Here is a 20,214-nt window from a genome sequence, read left to right as displayed (position 1 = left end):
TTTTAAAGGTAGAATAACATTTCATCGAATATATTAATCATGCATTCATCTCTTGCACAAAAAAAGAGAAGTATATATTCACTATTATGAATTAATTTCAGTTTGAGCAGAAGTGGCTTTGTACTGTGTATATATATATATAGTAATGAAAGGACACACATCAGGGTCCACAACATCAGCAACCCTGTCTGGAAAAAAAGAAATGTCCAAAAAACATGATCGGACATGTCGGATCGAATCGGCGGGAGGAGAACAGACGCCACAAAATATCATTTCCACGTTTGATTTTTATTAAAAAAGGTAAACCTGATCACTAACATCTATGTATAATGATAACGGACCGATCTGACAGTAGTAAATGCGATCAGCTAGCTTGGCGATGGCTCAATCTCAAATCTCCCCTTGCTTCGTACACGAGTGCACTTCATAGGTTGTGACGCCATTGCGTTGACACCCTAAATAGTGCACTACGCGACTAAGAAATAGCAGTTTGTAATACAGCCGTCCAGTAAAACGCTGAACTAAGCCTTTTTAGTGCTAGTGTCAGTGCCTGGGTTAGCTAGCTAAACTCTGTGCATGAACAGAAAACTGAATTTTGCTCTGTTTGGACAATTCACTCGTATATTTATCTCGATTGTATGATTTAAGACAAACGTGACGGTTGCTAACAGCTAGCTGAGTAGCATAACAATGTGAGCTAAGTACATTTCCCCAGTGCAGTTTAACATGGACAGGGAATGTATTTCAATATGTTTTCGGAATTATTTCAAATATAAAAAGGGCATGTTTGGTATATTATTGTTTTTGCATGGCGCAAAGAAGAGCACCGATTTTTAAACATGAAAGGTAAGCGCTATATTGCAAAAAAGGAAACAAAAAGGGCATTAAACATGCAGACAATGCGCATGCGCGTTTCCGCCGTGTATCATGAGCTAGGATGTTTTCTGATGTATAGTGAATTATTTATCATCAAATATTATCAATAATTTTTGGGTATTTATGATGATTAGGGTATTGAATGTAGCTTTTATGGCTATTGAGTGGGTCAAGAGATAGTTGTAGGCTTTAAAACCTTGAAATAAACAGGCCTACTGGACAAAGCTTCATTACCAACGTCCAAAACTCTTGTCCCCTATTGTTCACACTTTTAGAATAAGGATGGCTAATCTAAAGGGTCTACATGGTTAAATATTTAAATCATCATAATTATAATTAATATTCAACTCATGAACAATATGTACTGGAAATCCTTTTATCTTTATTCTATCTATATTTCAGGAAGTTACCAAATCAAGAACATCATTATTTAAGCTACATTTAACAACAATGTCCATCAGCTATGGGGTTTGTTACATTCTAGAAACACTACACTAAACACACACATATACATATATATAAGGGTGTAACGGTACACATTCGTACCGACATTTCGGTACAGGGCTTTCGGTTCGGTACACAGGTGTACCAAATGCAATCCTTTTTACTTGCGGAACATTGTTACAATCTGAGTTTCCCTCTGGAACGTATTAGGTGGCGGACCAAAAGTTTGTTTAGTCTCCGTCTTGCATTTATTATTATTATCATTATTATTATTATTATTAAACTTGAAAACATACACAACAATGCCAAGGGGTATAAAAAATGAAACTAGAGTTAATGCAGCGTTACTGTGGTTACTGGAACTAATATATGTTTTGCGCATGCGTGAAAATGCTACAGAATCCATAGCGTTAGCCGCCAACCCGGAAGTAGCTAAGGGCTAACACTAACGCTAATGGATTTTCTAGCTTGTTTATGTCCAGCTTCAAGAATTTCTTTTGAAAGAGGAAAAATCCCTATAATGCTGAAAGCCATGTACTGATAAATTCCACACATATACGTATATATAAGTTAGAGGTGCACTTACTTCAGTGCTACTGTGAGGCAGAATGTGGGCTTTTGTGCAGCTTGTGCATTGAAGGTTGAAAAACAGCATTAATTAAACCAGAAGAGATTTGATGCACATGGTCTGTGTGAACTGTTTGAGTTTTGTGCAGAAATACAGGAAAAGGGTTTGATTCCAGAGCTCAGTATGGCAGTGTTTAGGTCAGGTTTACATAAACTATTACATCTTCCATTATTATACTGTTCATAAACTTTTTTTAAAAGTTGCCTTGTGTAAGAGCAGGTCTTTACACAACACACGGTTCAGTTAATACATTTCAATGATTGTAGAGTGTCAATATAATGGCTGACAGAAGGTGCATCCAAACACAAACACCTTTTCATACAGGAAGTCAGTTTTCCAAGCAGAACTTTCTATTTATTTGTACATGTAAGAAATAAAATTAATAAAAACGTCTTTTTTAAAGTCTTAAATCTTTAAGATCTCTGAACACAGTTGTCCGGTTGTGTGTTATACAGGCCACATTGGAGATATAAATCAGATGCACCACACCACTGCTAACAAAAAATGAAGGAAGGAATAAAAATAAAATGCAGTCTATGTTGGTCACAACCATTACCACAGTTTTTTGTAGTCACTGCTATTGATGTGTTACACATAAAGTCAAAGCTGAGTGAAAATAATGGCAGTCAAATATAGATGTCTTTTTACAATCTTGGGCAGAAAGAATTTAACCCATTGTTGTTTTTTTTTTTTCACACACATTTTTTGTAAATCTTAACCTCGGTCATACTGTTACGCTCGGCTCCACAAAGTTGTTTTAGTATGGAATATGTACACCGGAGAAACCTGGCATGCAACCTCGTTATGCAAATGATTTGAAAAGCTATTAGGCAGTTTTATATTCTGCACATGTTGATCGAGCTCCAGGCTCCTCAGATCAGGTATTCCGGTTTTCTTCCACTTGCTCAATGCTGATTTGTTTAATGGTTAACTTTAATCTTTGTAGAAAGTGAATTTATTCAGATGTCAGAAATCACTACTTTAGTTTTTTTCCTTCGTCATCTTAATTTTATTCTGAAATGTTTTGTTTTTTGTAAGGAGATCTTTTTTATTTATTTTTTTTCTTATGGCACAAGTTCACAACACAATCAGTCTTACAGCAGTCAATGGCTCTTCTGTGACTAAAGACCTGGCTTCAAGCTATATGCTATGTAGTTCTGTAAAACGCCACCTTGTCTTGACAGGTATGGAGAAGGTGTGACATGGCAAAAAATTAACTTTTCTTCTTTATAGCTCCTCCAAGACTAGTTTAACCATGGCTTTTAACTGTGTACACAACCAGTTGTTCATTTGGCACAACATGGCACTGAATCCAACATTCATTTAGCATTTAGCTAAATCTCTCTGAGGGTTAAGGACTCACTCAAGAGGCCCAGCAGTGGCTTTAATGTGGAGATTTGGCTGAAGAAGAAACACTGTCCATAGACGTGTTTGCATTGAAACGCTGAGGCTCTGGAACCAGACAGTTTGTGCTTCTATAATATTTTTGAAGTCACAGTTCGGTTCAATTTCGGGAGAAGAAATGCGAAACATAAAATTGCTTGTCGGTTTTTTTTTATTTATGCAGTTTATTATTAACATTTGTGAACATCAACAGTTTACATTTTTAAAACAATTTTAAATAGCTGCTTGGTTAAATTATATAAAACATTAATTATTATTATTTTAATTACTTATTAATGTATTTAATTTATTATTATTATTATTTTATACAAATTAAATGCAGTACACTTGCAATACACTTTTTTAAAATAGATTGATTAAATTGAGTGATCAATTGAATTGGCACAAATTAAATTAATGGAAAAATGTAATGAAATTGTTTACATTAGTTAGATTAGTAATACGTGTGTGTGTGTGTGTGTGTGTGTGTGTGTGTGTGTGTGTGTGTGTGTTTTTAATATAGAATTTTCTGAAGATATGATCTGCTTAACTGTTTCACCTATTTTAGCATACTTTATCAGATTTCATTCCTTCCATCCTTCATTCATTCACTCCCTCGATATGACGAATTGTCAGCCCTACCGAACCCTCATTCCACATTGCACTAACTCTTGTTTCTTTTGTTTTTTTATACCCCTGACGTTGTTGTGTATGTTTACAAGATACATAATTAAAAAAATGGTGGAGACAAAACAAACTTGCGGTCCGCCACTTTACACGTTCCGGAGAGAACTCAAATTTTAAATATGTTCCGCACGTAAAAAGGATTACACGCATTCGGTACACGTGTACCGTTAGACTAATATTATTGGGTAAAAACTGGTATCAATGATGTAACTATACTCTGTTTGTGTTGTGTTGTACTGCAGGCTCCGTCAGCGTCTCCATGGCCCAATGATGCGCCGTCACTGGCTGCTGGTCGGCGCTTGCGGATGGGTGCTGCTTATCCTCATGTTCGTCAGCAAATTCATCAACTTCAGCATCAGAATGCCAGACGGTACAAATCGCAGGGTCACTTTTCAATTGATTTGCATTGGACAAACTATTGCATTTAAGTATTTTTGTATATAAGCATTTGAGGATTGTGGCATACTGTGCGTCTTTAAGCAATACAGAAAGGCTCACAAATAGAGGTTACATAAATTTCAAGCAGCCTAACTTCTTCTACTTTTTCTTTCGGCTGCTCCCATTAGGGGTCGCCACAGCGGATCATCCGTCTCCATATCCCCCTGTCCTCTACATTTGCCTCTTTCACACCAACTACCTGCATGTCTTCCCTCACCACATCCATGAACCTCCTTCTTGGTCTTCCTCTTTTCCTCCTTCCTGGTGGCTCCATCCTCAGCATTCTCCTACCAATATAACTCATGTCCCTCCTCTGCACATGTCCAAACCATCTCAATCTCGCCTCCCTCACCTTGTCTCCAAAACGTCCAACATGCGCTGTCCCTCTAATAAACTCATTTCTAATCTTGTCCATCCTCGTCACTCCCTTAGAAAACCTTAACATCTTCAGCCCTGCTACCTCCATCTCTGCCTCCTGCCTTTTACTCAATGCCACTGTCTCTAATCCATACAACATTGCAGGTCTCACCACAGACCTATAAACTTTCCCTTTTACTCTTGCAGATATCCTTCTATCACAAATCACTCCTGTCACTCTTCTCCACCCACTCCACCCTGCCTGCACTCTTTTCTTCACTTCTCTAACACACTCTCCATTACTTTGCACTGTTGACCCCAGGTACCTGAACTCCGCCACCTTCTCCACCTCTTCTCTATGCAACTGCACCACTCCACTGCCCTCCCTCTCATTTACACACATGTACTCTGTCTTACTTCTACTGACTTTCATTCCCCTCCTCTCCAGCATGTACCTCCACCTCTCCAGGCTCTTCTCAACCTGCTCACTACTCTCACCACAAATCACAATATCATCCGCAAACATCATAGTCCAGGGAGACTCCTGTCTGACCTCGTCCGTTAACCTGTCCATCACCACTGCAAACAGGAAAGGGCTCAGGGCCGATCCTTGATGCAGTCCAACCTTCACCTTGAACCAGTCTGTCGTTCCTACTGCACACTTCACTGCTGTCACACTGTCCTCATACATGTCCTGCACCACCCTTACATACTTCTCTGACACACCTGACTTCCTCATACAATACCACAACTCCTACAACTACTACAGTGCTGTTACGGATGTACATTTTTTAACGCAAACTGAAATGCAGTTCTAAATATGTAACGCGGGAATAGAAATTATCTAAATGATTCGACTTTCTATATGTAGACCATCACTTCTTGTTCAATCGCACTGAAATGGAACTGAACTAAATTAAATATTTTTGAAATTCTATAATGCATCTGTACGGTTGTAGCCCAGTCAGTTATACCACATGTTCTCCAATGTAATGTCTTTTAATCTTGCAGCCTAATGGTTATGGGTGTTAATAATTATACAAGGAACTGTAGATTTTGGTCCTAGATTTGCTTACACTTAGCATTTAGAGACATGTTCTTTGTTTCAGACTACGGGGGAAGGGCTGTGGTGTTAAACTGGACCTCTACATCCTTAAAGAGTGAAAAACCTCTAATTCAGCTTTCACAGAACCCAGCCTCACAGCCGTATGCAGCGGTGAGTCAGTCAGCTTCATGCCATATGCCTTCCTGTCACTTTTATGTACTTATGTACAGTATTGGGGTGGCACAAACTGTGCATACACTACATATAATAGTAGAACACAGGAACTATATTTGTTGTCACTGTCACTTTAATACTATCACAGCTGCCTAATACAATAACATAATGACTGGTAGCACGATGGCTTTGTCATGCTGCTGCTCCACACTGCTTATTTTGTCATGGGAACAGATCGTCCTGTGGGCAGCTATTAGAGTGGGGTTTTTTTTCACTTGTGTGTGTGTGTGTGTGTGTGTGTGTGTGTGTGTGTGTGTGTGTGTATTTTTTTCTTTTCTTTTATCTTTTTTTTTTTTTTTTTTGTAAGTTTTTATTTCTTTGGTTGTTTTTTTTTGTTTGTTTGTTTTAATTTTTTATTTATTTGGTTGTTGTTTTTTGTTTTATTTTTATTTCTTTGGTTGTTGGTTTTTTATTTTTTATTTCTTTGGTTGTTTTTTTGTACCCAATTATTCAGAGGATGCTGTTTGCATGCAGAGGTTTATTAATGTTCGAGTAAATACGAAGTCAAGTGACTGCTGTGTTTTCCTGACTCTCTGCAGGCGGTGCATTCAGTATCATCACGCATCACCGCTTCCAGCGCTCGACACGTGACATTTATTTACTTACACTCGCTTATCAGTTTCTCAGCATTCAACACATAATTAGGTTATTTTAACAGAATTAGCTCAAAGCGAGTCAATAAAGCGGTATTCAAACATGGAAATTCTTTTGGAGAGAAAAATTATTTACTTTTACTTCAAGGTACTCGACTACTTCTCTAGGTGATCGAGTTTATTTCCATTACCAATCACGGCAGTGTGAGCGAATCGAGCTGAATCAGCGAGCTCGTTTATCATGCGTGTAAGGAATGAGACAACAACTTTTCTAGAACAGCATGTCCTGAAGGGCTTTATTTATATCTTTACTCTCAATCTACAATCGCTTATGTTGTAAAGTCAGTTTATGTGGCTCAACTACCACTTGAGTATCTGTCCAAGCCGTTACTATAAAAAAAAAAAAAAGACAATCACTAATATAAAGTTAAAATATACTCAAGTCAAGAAGCTTTTATTGTGATTTCATCCATTTATAGCTGACCCAGTACACATTGAAATGAAACGGTCCTCCAGAACCCTGGTGCTACATTAAACAACATAGAGCTACATAATAGAAAAAAACAGAGCTGAGGACTAAAGTTAATGTGTCCTCGCCACATAAAGTGCATCGTGTGCAACCAGAGAAAGACAACACAATAATGTGCAAAAGACAGTGTAGGACAAACACACAAAACACAAAATAGCACTGCCAACAAACCTACTACACACATACAGTACAGACCAAAAGTTTGGACACACCTTCTCATTCAAAGAGTTTTCTTTATTTTCATGACTATGAAAATTGTAGATTCACAATGAAGGCATCAAAACTATGAATTAACACGTGGAATTATATATGGAATTATATACATAACAAAAAAGTGTGAAACAACTGAAAATATGTCATATTGTAGGTTCTTCAAAGTAGCCACCTTTTGCTTTGATTACTGCTTTGCACACTCTTGGCATTCTCTTGATGAGCTTCAAGAGGTAGTCACCTGAAATGGTTTTCACTTCACTGGTGTGCCCTGTCAGGTTTAATAAGTGTGATTTCTTGCCTTATAAATGGGGTTGGGACCATCAGTTGTGTTGTGCAGAAGTCAGGTGGATACACAGCTGATAGTCCTACTGAATAGACTGTTAGAATTTGTATTATGGCAAGAAAAAAGCAGCTAAGTACAGAAAACGAGTGGCCATCATTACTTTAAGAAATGACGGTCAGTCAGTCCAAAAAATTGGGGAAACTTTGAAAGTGTCCCCAAGTGCAGTCACAAAAACCATCGAACGCTACAAAGAAACTGGCTCACATGCGGACCGCCCCAGGAAAGGAAGACCAAGAGTCACCGCTGCTGCGGAGGATAAGTTCATCCAAGTCACCAGCCTCAGAAATCGCAGGTTAACAGCAGCTCAGATTAGAGACCAGGTCAATGGCACACAGAGTTCTAGCAGCAGACACATCTCTACAACAACTGTTAAGAGGAGACCGTGTGAATCAGGCCTTCATGGTAGAATATCTGCTAGGAAACCACTGCTAAAAAAAAGGCAACAGGCAGAAGAGATTTGTTTGGGCTAAAGAACACAAGGAATGGACATTAGACCAGTGGAAATCTGTGCTTTGGTCTGATGAGTCCAAATTTGAGATCTTTGGTTCCAACCACCGTGTCTTTGTGCGACGCCTAAAAGGTGAACGGATGGACTCTACATGCCTGGTTCCCACCGTGAAGCATGGAGGAGGAGGTGTGATGGTGTGGGGGTGCTTTGCTGGTGACACTGTTCAGGATTTATTCAAAATTGAAGGCATACTGAACCAGCATGGCTACCACAGCATCTTGCAGCGGCATGCTATTCCATCCGGTTTGCGTTTAGTTAGACCATCATTTATTTTTCAACAGGACAATGACCCCAAACACACCTCCAGGCTGTGTAAGGGCTATTTGACCAAGAAGGAGAGTGATGGGGTGCTGCGCCAAATGACCTGGCCTCCACAGTCACCGGACCTGAACCCAATCGAGATGGTTTAGGGGTGAGCTGGACCGCAGAGTGAAGGCAAAAGGGCCATCAAGTGCTAAGCATCTCTGGGAACTCCTTCAAGACTGTTGGAAGACCATTTCAGGTGACTACCTCTTGAAGCTCATCAAGAGAATGCCAAGAGTGTGCAAAGCAGTAATCAAAGCAAAAGATGGCTACTTTGAAGAACCTAGAATATGACATTTTTCAGTTGTTTCACACTTTTTTGTTATGTATATAATTCCACATGTGTTAATTCATAGTTTTAATGCCCTTAGTGTGAATCTACAATTTTCATAGTCATGAAAATAAAGAAAACTCTTTGAATGAGAAGGTGTGTCCAAACTTTTGGTCTGTACTGTATATATATATATATATATATATATATATATATATATATATATATATATATATATATATATATATATATATATATAATATCCCTGTTTGCTGTTATAATCATTTCCACTTTTATGGAAAGATTTTTGACATTGGCATACTGGAACACGTTTGGGTCTCCTATTTCAACTGAAGTTCAACAAAGAGATCCTATATAATGATGGGCCTCCAACTTTGTGGTAACAGTTTGGGGAAAAAAGGAACACATATGGCTGGAAAAGTCAGTTGTCCCAATACTTTTGTCCATACAGTGTAAATTTGGTTGGGGTTAGTAAACACGAAGACATTGTGTATACAGAAAATATATAAGGAATTTTATAATAAAAAAAAAAAAAAAAGCATTGATATTGAAGTGTGTTCTATATTTGTGTAGTCTTCAGGTAGCCCAACTCAGGTGGAGCTCTCAGACTGGGAGTCGGTGACTGTGCAGCGTTTGCAGCTATTATCCAGCATCTGCAGGAACTCCTCTCTCCGGAACCTCACACACACTGCACTGCGCAAGTTCGTCCTCGACCGCATCTTCGTTTGCGACAAACACAGGATTCTTTTCTGCCAGACGCCCAAGGTGGGCAACACACAGTGGAAGAAGGTCCTCATTGTCCTCAATGGTGAGAGGGGGTTGTTCAGCGCACACAATTTAAGCACTATACTTGGATAGCGATGATGATTTTATCTCACATGTCTTGATTGTTAACATTTAGGAAAATTCTCCAAGGTGGAAGACATACCCGAGAACGTGGTCCATGACCACGAGAGAAACGGCTTACCTCGCCTGTCCTCCATGAGTGACGCAGAGGTCGCGGAAAGGTCTGTGAAAGTTTGCTTTACACCCAATGATTTTATGTACAATTGCATAACCGCACATTGATGGTATTGGTATGGTGACGTCTCTCCCAGATTTAATCCATTCAGCCTAATATGACATGCAGTAAGTTATTTATTATCCACAATAAAACTGTCATTTCAATAAAAGCTTAATAAAACTATATGAACATTGTTTTACCATCAAGCCTGCTATGCATTAGTGTGCATAAACAGAACTATTTAATAATGCAGTAATGACTACAGAGTGTTCTACTGATTTACATTACTTCTTATTCCAAATACAAAAAGGGAAAATAGTTTTTTATTATGAAAGAACTCACAGCTGTCTGGAAATACGTTAACTATATTATAATTACTTTTATGATATCTTTAATAGAGCGGTAACATTTTTCTGTGTAATCTTAAGAAGAAAAAAAATGTATCCCTATGTCCTGATTGATTAAACACCATCTGAGATAGGGGTGTAACGATACACAAATTCGTATCGAGCTGTTTCGATACAGGATTTTTCGGTACGGTGCACATGTGTACCAAATGCAATAATTTTAATGTTAAAAATCAAGTTTACTCACAAATATATTATATAGGTTTATCGTACAGTTAAGAGTTTTTTTCTAAAATGAGAAAATACTGACAATTTCTGCATATAGAGGGAGTAAATGAATTAAGGAAAGAAGGAATGAAGATATTTGTTAAAGTTTGCTGAATGAAGTAGAACAGTTAAGTAGATCACATCTTTAGATCTTTAAATTAATCTTTAAATTACATATTAAATGTTAAACACACATTTATATAAACATCTGTAATACCTAAATAAGGTCTAACAAATTTAAACTATTAAATTTCTACAATTTCTTTAATTTTATATAATCAAATGAATTTGTGCCTATTTAATGGAGTACTCAATATAATCAATATGTGTATTGCATTAATTAGCTTTATTCTTTTTAATTTTAACTTTTTTTTTTATTTAAACCAAGCAGGCATTTTATAAATTATACATTTTTTGATGTCAACTTTTGATGTCTACTGTTATACCCCTCATCAGATTAAGTGAGACCCTGTTGTTATCTGCCTATTGAAAAAAACACACCTCTAATATCATGATCCTACAACAGCACTTACACGTTTCTTTTAAATCATTTCAGATTAAACACATACTTTAAGTTCTTCATTGTCCGAGACCCATTCGAACGCCTCATATCAGCCTTCAAGGATAAGTTTATGGAGAACCCGCGTTTCGAGCCATGGTACAAGCACAGCATCGCCCCAGCCATCATCCGCAAGTACCGCAAAAATCACCGAGACGCCTCAGGGAGCGCCGGCCTGCACTTCGAGGACTTTGTGCGCTACTTGGGTGACGAGTCGGGCCGGAAACATCTCGACCGCCAGTTCGGAGAGCACGTCATCCACTGGTTAACCTACGCTGAACTCTGTGCTCCCTGTGACATTTCCTATGATGTAATCGGCCATCACGAGACACTTGAGCAAGATGCTCCGTATATCCTCAAAGCTGCTGGAATTGAGGACTTGGTATCGTACCCCAGCATCCCTAAAGGCATAACGCGCTACAACCGGACCAAGGTTGAACGCTACTTCTCTGGGATTAGCAAAAGGGACATACGACGACTTTATGCTTGCTACCAGGGGGATTTTAGCCTTTTTGGGTACCACAGACCTGACTTCCTGCTCGACTGATATTTGTATTTATTAGAGTTTTTTTGTTTTTTTTGTAACCGGAGGAAGTGGTCCTGATGTCAATCTGGTCTTCCTATAACTTTCGGTCAAACCGAATTGACGTGTGTTTGGCAGGTGGGGTGGGGGTTTACGACCTCATTATGGGGCAAGAGAGTTGTTAGGAGATCATCTAAAAAGATCTGCGTCCAAGAAAAAGTCACTTTAGAGCAAATAACAGATACGTATTCTGACCTAAAGACTACCTTAATGAGATCTAGTTTTTTCTTTATTAATGCACTCATATTGAAATGTATTTTTTTTTCCCTCCCTACAGAAATGGTTGCCTACTAATAGAATAATACAGAGAATTCCCCACTATTGCTTTCTAATAAACAATCTAAATATCTTGGACTGAATGTGAATCTTTATTTATAGTTAAATACAAACAGATCAGTGAATAGAAATATCAAGCAAGGATAAGCCAATAATGTGTCAGATACCTATTTGCTCTCTCTTCAGTGAAAAAGAACCTGAAAAAACCTTCCCTGTTCACGTGTATTTTCAAGGTAATATTGTACATTTAGTTCCTTCCTTTTTTTTTTTTTAGTTTGAATCACTTCAAGCTAATTACAAAATATCCCTTTCTACCACTGAATACATCTACTGCTATTACCTTCCTCGATTGTTGTTTTGCCGACCTGACCGTATTTTCATTCGTGTTCTGTGACCAAATGTATTTGATCTAAAACCACATATAAAAGAGCCTCAGGTCTTTTAATAATTTCAGAATTACAAAAATAGATTCACATGATTTTTGTGTCAGCCTGGTAATGTGAACATAACAAATCAGTTTCTATACTTGTACCTGGTTATTTCGCTTTAAATCAGAATCCACCAAAGAATATTCATTAGTTCCTTTACATTTACATACATGGATGCGTTCATATAGTTATGCGACGAGCACAAGATCCTTTTCGGCCCGAATACCGAGGGAAAGAACGCCCTCATTGTATTCTCTAGAGAAAAACCTCATGGACGACACACAGCATCTTTGTCTTTAGGGAAAACCATGATGCCTGGTGCTGTGCAGTTTCATTGTCCATGTTTAGGATGTGTGAGTTGAGATCCCAACTGCATGGCAATGTAACAGGAAACAACAGTAATGTTTCTGTTACTATACAATCTGGAGCGATGGGCTAAACTCTGGTTGTGAAATATTGAAAATATTTTTATATTGAGGAGCCACAAAAACAGTAATATAACATTAGTGATAAGGATTGCTATATAAAAAATATCCATTTCATATCTTAAATGAGATTAATAATTTGGCATGATAATTACCATATTTTTCGGACTGTAAGCCGCTACTTTTTTCCCACGTTTTGAACCCCGTGGCTTAAACAACGAAGAGGATTATTTATAAATTTTTCCTGGGTTTTGCCCGGTTTCACAAACTTCAAGCCAAAAAACCTTTTTTTAAACGCACGACGATGCCAAAAGATAAACTCCCGAGAGAAATAGTTGTGAAAGGAAGGAGGAAGACAGTGAACAATGACTTATTTGGTAGGCTACTGTTCAAATACAAGCCGTTGTAACGAGTTGAGTCTGGGTGAAGGGAGAGCTCCAGTTCCAACAGAAATCAAATAAGCACAGACAGGTTTCCAAAACTCGTGCTTTTTAATTTTTCTTGGCAACAGCATTATGGGTTAGTCAAAGAAACTTAGAAATGAGCATCAGAAAATAATAAGGACATAATCCTCGGTCTTGCGCACATGCAGTAATAGCGGAAAAATGCAGTGGCATGCTATTCCCAAAATACCGCTATGCTCCTAAAGGAAACGCAACATATTTCACCCGTTACACCGTGTAACAGACACTGTCTTTCGTTAAAGCCTGTGTAAAGTACATTTGTGTGGCTTATAGACAGGTGCGGCTTATTTATGTTCAAAATAAAAATCTTTGTCAAATTCAGTGGGTGCGGCTTATATATGGGCGCGATTTATAGTCCGGAAATTACGGTAATAATCAGTTGAGACCCATCATTTAACCTCTGATTTGAATTGGAATAATTCAGGAGTTTATATAATAGATATTTAAGATTTGCCTTTAAAATGACCTAAGCTGTTTGTTGACATAAGCTGAATAATACTATATGAGGCAACGTTAAAGTTTTTTTTTCTCTAAACTTACAAAAGGATAAACTGGGACTTGACCTGGAACTTTAGTAATCGAAGTGTTGTCTATAAAATAGACCACCACCACCGGGGGGAAAAATAGTTTTCACAGTTTGTAGTGCTGTGTCCAGAAATAGACACTTGACCTATTTAGTATTTAGTTGTTTTTTTTATAGAGTTCTATAGACCAGAGTGCACCACAAGCACTATTTTTTATAGTCTGGTTTCTTACTGTGTGCTGAGATGACCTGCAAGAATTTTTAGATCCTAAAATGACTGGAAATTTAATTTGTCCTCTTTCGACAAAAGTAAAAGCAAATACACGCCATTTTTTCGGGGCTATAAGAAATCTTTCCCTTAATGCGATGTCATAGTCGCCAGGAGAATGAATTGGTACTCGAGCAGCTTTCTCAGTAAGTGAGTGCCTCACCCACTAGAGGGAACAACATCTAAAGGACACCATGTTCTCATCACGTCCCCTAGGTGACAAACAATCTACAGTACATTGGAATAAATCCTAACCAGGATGTGACTCACTTTTTTTTGTCTCCCCATGAAATATCGTTTTTATAGCAAATTATCAGTCGAGATCAGAATCAATAACTGGATAATTAATTAATCAATAAACTGAATATTAGAGCACGATAGGCCGATCATTTTATCCAGAGTAGAGCTGCAAGTGTGAAATATCAGGTCATGTTACAGGAAGTAAAGTATTAATGGGAAGAAGCCACAGTTGGAAAGGGCGATGGGTAAACTTTCAGTTCAGTTAACATCTTTAAACGTGAAGAAAAAAAAAAAACGTGTTTGTGTTCTTAGTGACATATAAAACGAAATAGAAACATCGAGTTTTTAATTTTTTTTCTGATTTAACACAACTCCCAACGCTGAGGTGTGCTTTGTGTTCCTGAAAGCCACAACATCTTAAGAGTCTCGTCTTTGACTTGAAGGTCAATCTAAAAGGCCGTCATTTCTGAAGGGAACGTGAATGTGGGCAAAACCGCGGTTGCCACGGCAACGCGCTCCCTTTCGCCGTCCTCGTGTGCCGTGTTGCATGCTCTCTTTTGTTGAATTGCGTGACCGCTGGGTTTCATTTATAACCAAGAGGTCTTTTTTTTCCATCTATACAATTCCCACGTAGTTAATTCACATGGAACTTGAAGGAAACCGTACGCCGCTGTGTAAAGGCCTTTTTATTGAGCGATAATGTGCTCACGGACCTGTGCGCTGTAGGGCATGTGAGACCAAGGTGGAAAAAGAAAAAAAAAATGGAGATGGGGGTGAGGCCGGTTGAGGAGAAGCAAAGCAAATAAACCTGTTTTATTACTACTTCTAGCGTCTATTACAAGTAACCACTTGCAGAAAAAGTGGGGGAGAATGAGCGAATTTGTTGCCAATCTAAACACATTTGCCCTTTGAAGGAGACACTTTATAGTTATCCAGCTTACTAACTCAGATACACTACGGCAGGTCCATCAGCTGCCATGTAGAGTGAACTCCAGTATAATTGGCACTCTTAGTTGTGATAGTTAAAATGATAAGAAATGCTCTGTTGGTAATCTAAGATTTATTTGACTTACTATATTGCAGTGGTAGTTTGGTGGTGCTAGGATTTAAACTTCTGATCAGAAGGCCAACATCTTAACCGCTTAACTACCACTTTTCCGACCATCCACTAGTAATGGGAAGAATGGATCATATTAGTAACTTGGTTCTTTGAATCTCGCTCATCAAAATGAATCTTTTTTTATTAATTAGTTCCTTTTTTCTTTTTCTTCTTCTACTTCTTCTTCTTCTTCTTCTCTCGGCTTCTCCTAAAGCGGATCATCCATCTCCATACCCCCCTGTCCTCTACATCTGCCTCTTTCAAGCCAACTACCTGCATGTCTTCCCTCACCACATCCATAAACCTCCTCCTTGAACTTCCTCTTTTCCTCCTTCCTGGCAGCTACGTCCTCAGCATTCTCCTAGACTCAATTAGTTCATTTAATTTCTTGAATTCTTTAATCACCTTCATAGCACCTATGGGAGTCACCTGACAAAAAAAGTGTGATTTGGACCAGAATACTCATGAGATGAACTTCTCAATTCTGTTTTCTTTGTAATGATAAAAGAAGAGAGTCGAAAAAGAGTCGAAAAGTAAACTACACAATTCTGTTTCCTGTACATATCCTATGGACATTATGCGGTGCTTTGCTCATGCATAGAAAAGGAACTAATCGCTCTTTGAGACGATTAGTTCTTCTGAGTCACATTAAAGATTTGTTTGTGAACGCCTCATCACTAATATCTACAGGTAATTCACAGAAGCTAGAGTCGAGTCAACAAGCAGTTCGTTGTGTCTTCTGGCTTTCAGGTTTTCACATGGAGTCTGCAATCATTTCACCCTCCGCTCCAGGGGCTCTTCTAATAAACATCACTTCAACAAAGTAGTAAAAGAGCATTGAAGATGGACCTGGGTTTCCCCCAGGGGAGGTAAAAAGAGGAAGATGACAAAGGTGTTAACAGTGGTACATGAAAGCAGCTTTGGAATACAGTGCAGTGGAGGAAAGTCTGCTTAAGATCTAAGAAGATATAACGCAACAGATGGTGTTTTTTTTAAGGAAAGTAATCTTAAAGATGTAGGTTGTTTGCACTTAGCAGGCATCAGATCACTAAAAAATGAAGCTAACGGGTAAATAGGCAGTACGTTTGTGTTTACTGCACGGGCTTAGACGGTTTTGTCAGCTGTGAAAACAATCTTAGGCTGATGTTCAGGAGTGCATTCTCCTGTTTCTGCATTTCTCTTCATGTTTTATTCCACTTCGAGTACTTGATTACGACATCTTTATTTGGAAGCTTGTAAATGAATTGTTGGGGGTAAATAAGTTTTTTTGAACACACTGCTGCGATCTCTGAACTCTTGATTTGGTTAAGCATTGTGGTAACAAAACCAAACATCATTCTGATCTCTGAACTCTGAATGTTTGATTTGGTTAAGGATCATTGGGACAATCCAAACATGATTTTCTAGGAAATATATGACTGTTCCCAGAGAGGGCAAATTATATAAGCGAACCTTTGGGCCTTTCCGTATTTCTCTGAAGCTTTTGGAACGGAAGTGGCTCATTCCAGCCAGCACCTAAACTTGCTCATACATGTGATAGCAGGATGATGCAGACAAGCGAAAAGAGTATTATGATAGGTTTCATAAATTGGTGAGTCATCGTGCAGCAGCTGCAGAGCCTGAACACGTGCCATGTGAAATGAGCGCACGTTGGAGACTAACTTCATCAAAATAGCTCGAGGCAGTAATTGTGAGCCATTATACAGTGCTCTTTATTATAACTTGCATTTTATGTGATTATAGCTTGTAGGGTGAATAAAGCAGTTTGGATTTATACCTAAGTCCATTTAGCTTTCTTTCGAGGAAAGTATTTGCTTTTGCACACAGCTCACAACAGACCAAGTGCAGTGGTATGATGATCAACATTTTGATTGTGCAATAACTAGTTCACTATTAAAAACAACCAAAGATGTTGTTACTTTTTATAGACTGTTGTCCTGAATCCCAGAATAGACTTTTGACCTATTTAGGTGGGTTTTTTGTAGCACATCGAGCTCTGTATTCTGTATTATGACAAAAATGACTACATAATAATCAATGATAAAAAAATAAAAATTAAATACATACCATGAGCTGAAAATTGGCTCTACATTGGAATATATGTGTACAAATACATTATTTATTTTCTTACACATTTATATACATATATTTGATTTATTTATTGTATTCCAGCTTGTTATTTGTCAGATATACGTTAGAGTGTTCTCATTGTCTTTGGTTGATCTATAATCATACTCCATTGTACACGGGTTGCTCTGAATGCACTAATGGATACACAGACAACAGATGGTAAAGCATCTGATACTCTTCAGTGTTTGTTCCAGTTTGTTGACAGGCTATAAACTGGCGAAAGTATTAAACAGAGTTCCTGAAAAACCAGTAAACACATACTGCTTGATCAGTAGGTTGTGCAGGTTGAGATGTTGCACAATGATGATGATAGGATATCACTTGCTACTTTGGCCAGCACTAAATGCTAATGGTCATAGTTTGCTGTGGCATTAAAGCTATAAAAGGCATCATTGTTTTCGCAAGCATTATCCAGCAATATGCTTTTGCATGTATACTTTTAGATTATAGAGTCTTAGCCTTTTCCAAACATATACAACAGCTGCGATCCTGAAGACTTTGTCATCTTAGGCAAACAAAGCACCAACTTAGCCTGCTGTAATCACATAATCTGTTTTACATTAAATAAATATAGGTAAACAACACGTTCCCTGGGTAAATGCTTAGTCAGTTTATACTACAATGCCCTGTGTATGTTTTTATCCCCATCTTTAAAAAATGTCCACAATCTGTAGTGTTAAAATCCTGAGTTGACATGGACACAAATGGGATTTTTGCCATTTTATTTCCACAATGTATTTCTCTGAAAGGGTTCATTAAACCTAAAAGCAGCTATTCATTTGATGCATAAGCATTCATCTCTTTAAGTGCAGTGCTCGGTAAAGCCAATTTTAGCATCTGCATCCTGAAATTTTTTCCATTCATCTTGCTCCAGCACCGATCTTGATACATCTTCTAAGTTGGATTGAGGTCTGGGCATTTACTGGACCTTTCTAACACCACGGTGTAGCTTTAGCTGTATGTTTTAGGATTGTTGTCTAAAAAAGCCTCAAGTCTTTTGAAGATTAAAACGTTTGTTTTTCTATAGTATTATCCTGTATTTGGATCCATCTAGCTCTCAGTCCTGACCAGTTTTCAGATTTTGCTAATAAAAAGCATCCTCATTATACACACAATACTACCACCACCATGTTTCACTGTGGAGTGTTCTCACGATGATGAACATTGATGTTTCCTCCACAGCCACATTTAAAAAATGTAGTTGAAAACCTTCAAAGGAGAACTCTGGAAAGAAATGTACAGAACGCACTAAAGGGTGTGATGGTTAGGTGTCGACAAACTTTTGACCGTATAGTGTAAATTGTACTTACAGCAGTAGGGCAATGTTAGTTGTTCGGGATTAGTTTTAAACCTAAAACAGCGAGGTTAAAGTAGAATATAAAGATAATAATAGAAAAAAATTATGTCAGGAGAAGAGTTTTGTAAAACCTCCCCGGTTGTCAGAATTTAGCTTCTTCTTTATCTTGATTTTAGGTCTGAAAACAAAACTTCCTTTCATGCTGTGTCTGTTGTATTTCGAATTGCTTTTTAGCATTTGGGGGCATGATATCTTTTTTAAATATGACATTCATTACTATTATTAATTAACAAATACGACGAGTAAATCCCATCCAGCCTCGTTGCTCCTAAACATAAGGACTCTAAGATCTTCTGCCAAAAGCATTCATGACATTGAAGGAACTCCCTGAGGTTATTCTTAATGTTATAGAAGTACTGTAAGTAAAGAAATTGGACTGTATGGACATTGTGCTTCAAAGAAGGTAAAATATATACTACAATATTCTTGTTCATCCAAATAATTTAGGATTGAGTTTGTTTTTTATTTGAAAGATTCTTAGAAAGTCTTTTTTTTTTTTTTTTTTTAATAACTGGAATATCAGGTTGGGTTGAAAAGGTTACCTAAGCTAAATTGTTTCCTTTTTATTTGTTGTTCTTTTACGTAATATGGCTCTGTACCAAATATTCAAATGAGTGTTCTTTTACAGAAGAGAACATTGTGTTCAATGTGTTCATGCAAGTAATGTCACTGATCTGCTTCGTTCACAGACATGAGACTTGTATTGTTCTGATAGAACAGTTTATAAAGTAAGCCGGAGGTGATGTGGAGGTTAATTAATTATTTGACAGACAGAAGCAAAGTGATTTTATTCCACATAAACTGCAATCGTCCAACAATATTTTTTATTTATTTATTAAAAATCTCGCATATATACATACACTATATTGCCAAAAATATTGGGTCACCTGGTCATAAGTATGGTATGTGCATTGCATACCACATTTAGTCCCAATTTGCTCTTATATTTCCCTCCACTCTTCTGGGAAGATGTTCCACTACATTTTGGAGGGTGCTTATGGATATTTGTCCTGGGCCTGGGGTGCAGTAGGGATGAGATCAGAGCTCTATAGCAGGCCACTCAAGATCTTCCTCTAAAAAGCATATAAACCAGATCTTCAAGGAGCTCACACAGGGGCATTGCCATGCTGGAACAGGTTTGGGTTTTCAAGTTCAAGTGAATGCAAAATTGTATTATACTGCATCCAAAGAGATCCTATACAGTTGTGTGCCTCCAGCTTTGCGGTAACAATTTGGAAAAGAAGCAGGAAAGGTCAAGTGACCTAATACTTTTGTCAATATAGTTTATAGTGTATAGTGTATTGTTTTTTCATTTGTTTTGTTTTTTTCATTGTGGAACATCCAGAAAATCAAACAATTACAAATAGTTTAA

At 37.7% G+C, this 20,214-nt stretch overlaps 1 protein-coding gene across 3 annotated transcripts; it reads left to right on the top strand.

Moving 5' to 3' along the window:
• Positions 1–165: 165 nt before the first annotated feature.
• Positions 166–11,986, top strand: chst10 (carbohydrate sulfotransferase 10). Of its 3 annotated transcripts, XM_046838282.1 has the most exons (7): positions 487–846; positions 1,279–1,344; positions 4,261–4,388; positions 5,923–6,029; positions 9,447–9,681; positions 9,775–9,880; positions 11,047–11,986. In XM_046838282.1, the coding sequence occupies exons 2-7, from the start codon at positions 1,340–1,342 to the stop codon at positions 11,594–11,596; spliced, it is 1,131 nt and encodes a 376-aa protein (XP_046694238.1). In that variant the 5' UTR covers positions 487–846; positions 1,279–1,339; the 3' UTR covers positions 11,597–11,986. The 3 variants fall into 3 exon arrangements, with proteins under 3 accessions (XP_046694239.1, XP_046694238.1, XP_046694237.1); XM_046838283.1 differs by lacking the exons at positions 487–846; positions 1,279–1,344 and adding an exon at positions 166–300; XM_046838281.1 differs by lacking the exon at positions 1,279–1,344.
• The last annotated feature ends 8,228 nt before the right edge of the window (positions 11,987–20,214 follow it).

Source organism: Silurus meridionalis, chromosome 24 (assembly GCF_014805685.1).
Source record: "Silurus meridionalis isolate SWU-2019-XX chromosome 24, ASM1480568v1, whole genome shotgun sequence".
NCBI classification, from domain to species: Eukaryota; Metazoa; Chordata; class Actinopteri; order Siluriformes; family Siluridae; genus Silurus; species Silurus meridionalis.
Note: the sequence above shows the minus strand (reverse complement) of the source record. Positions and strands in the feature narration are given on the sequence as shown.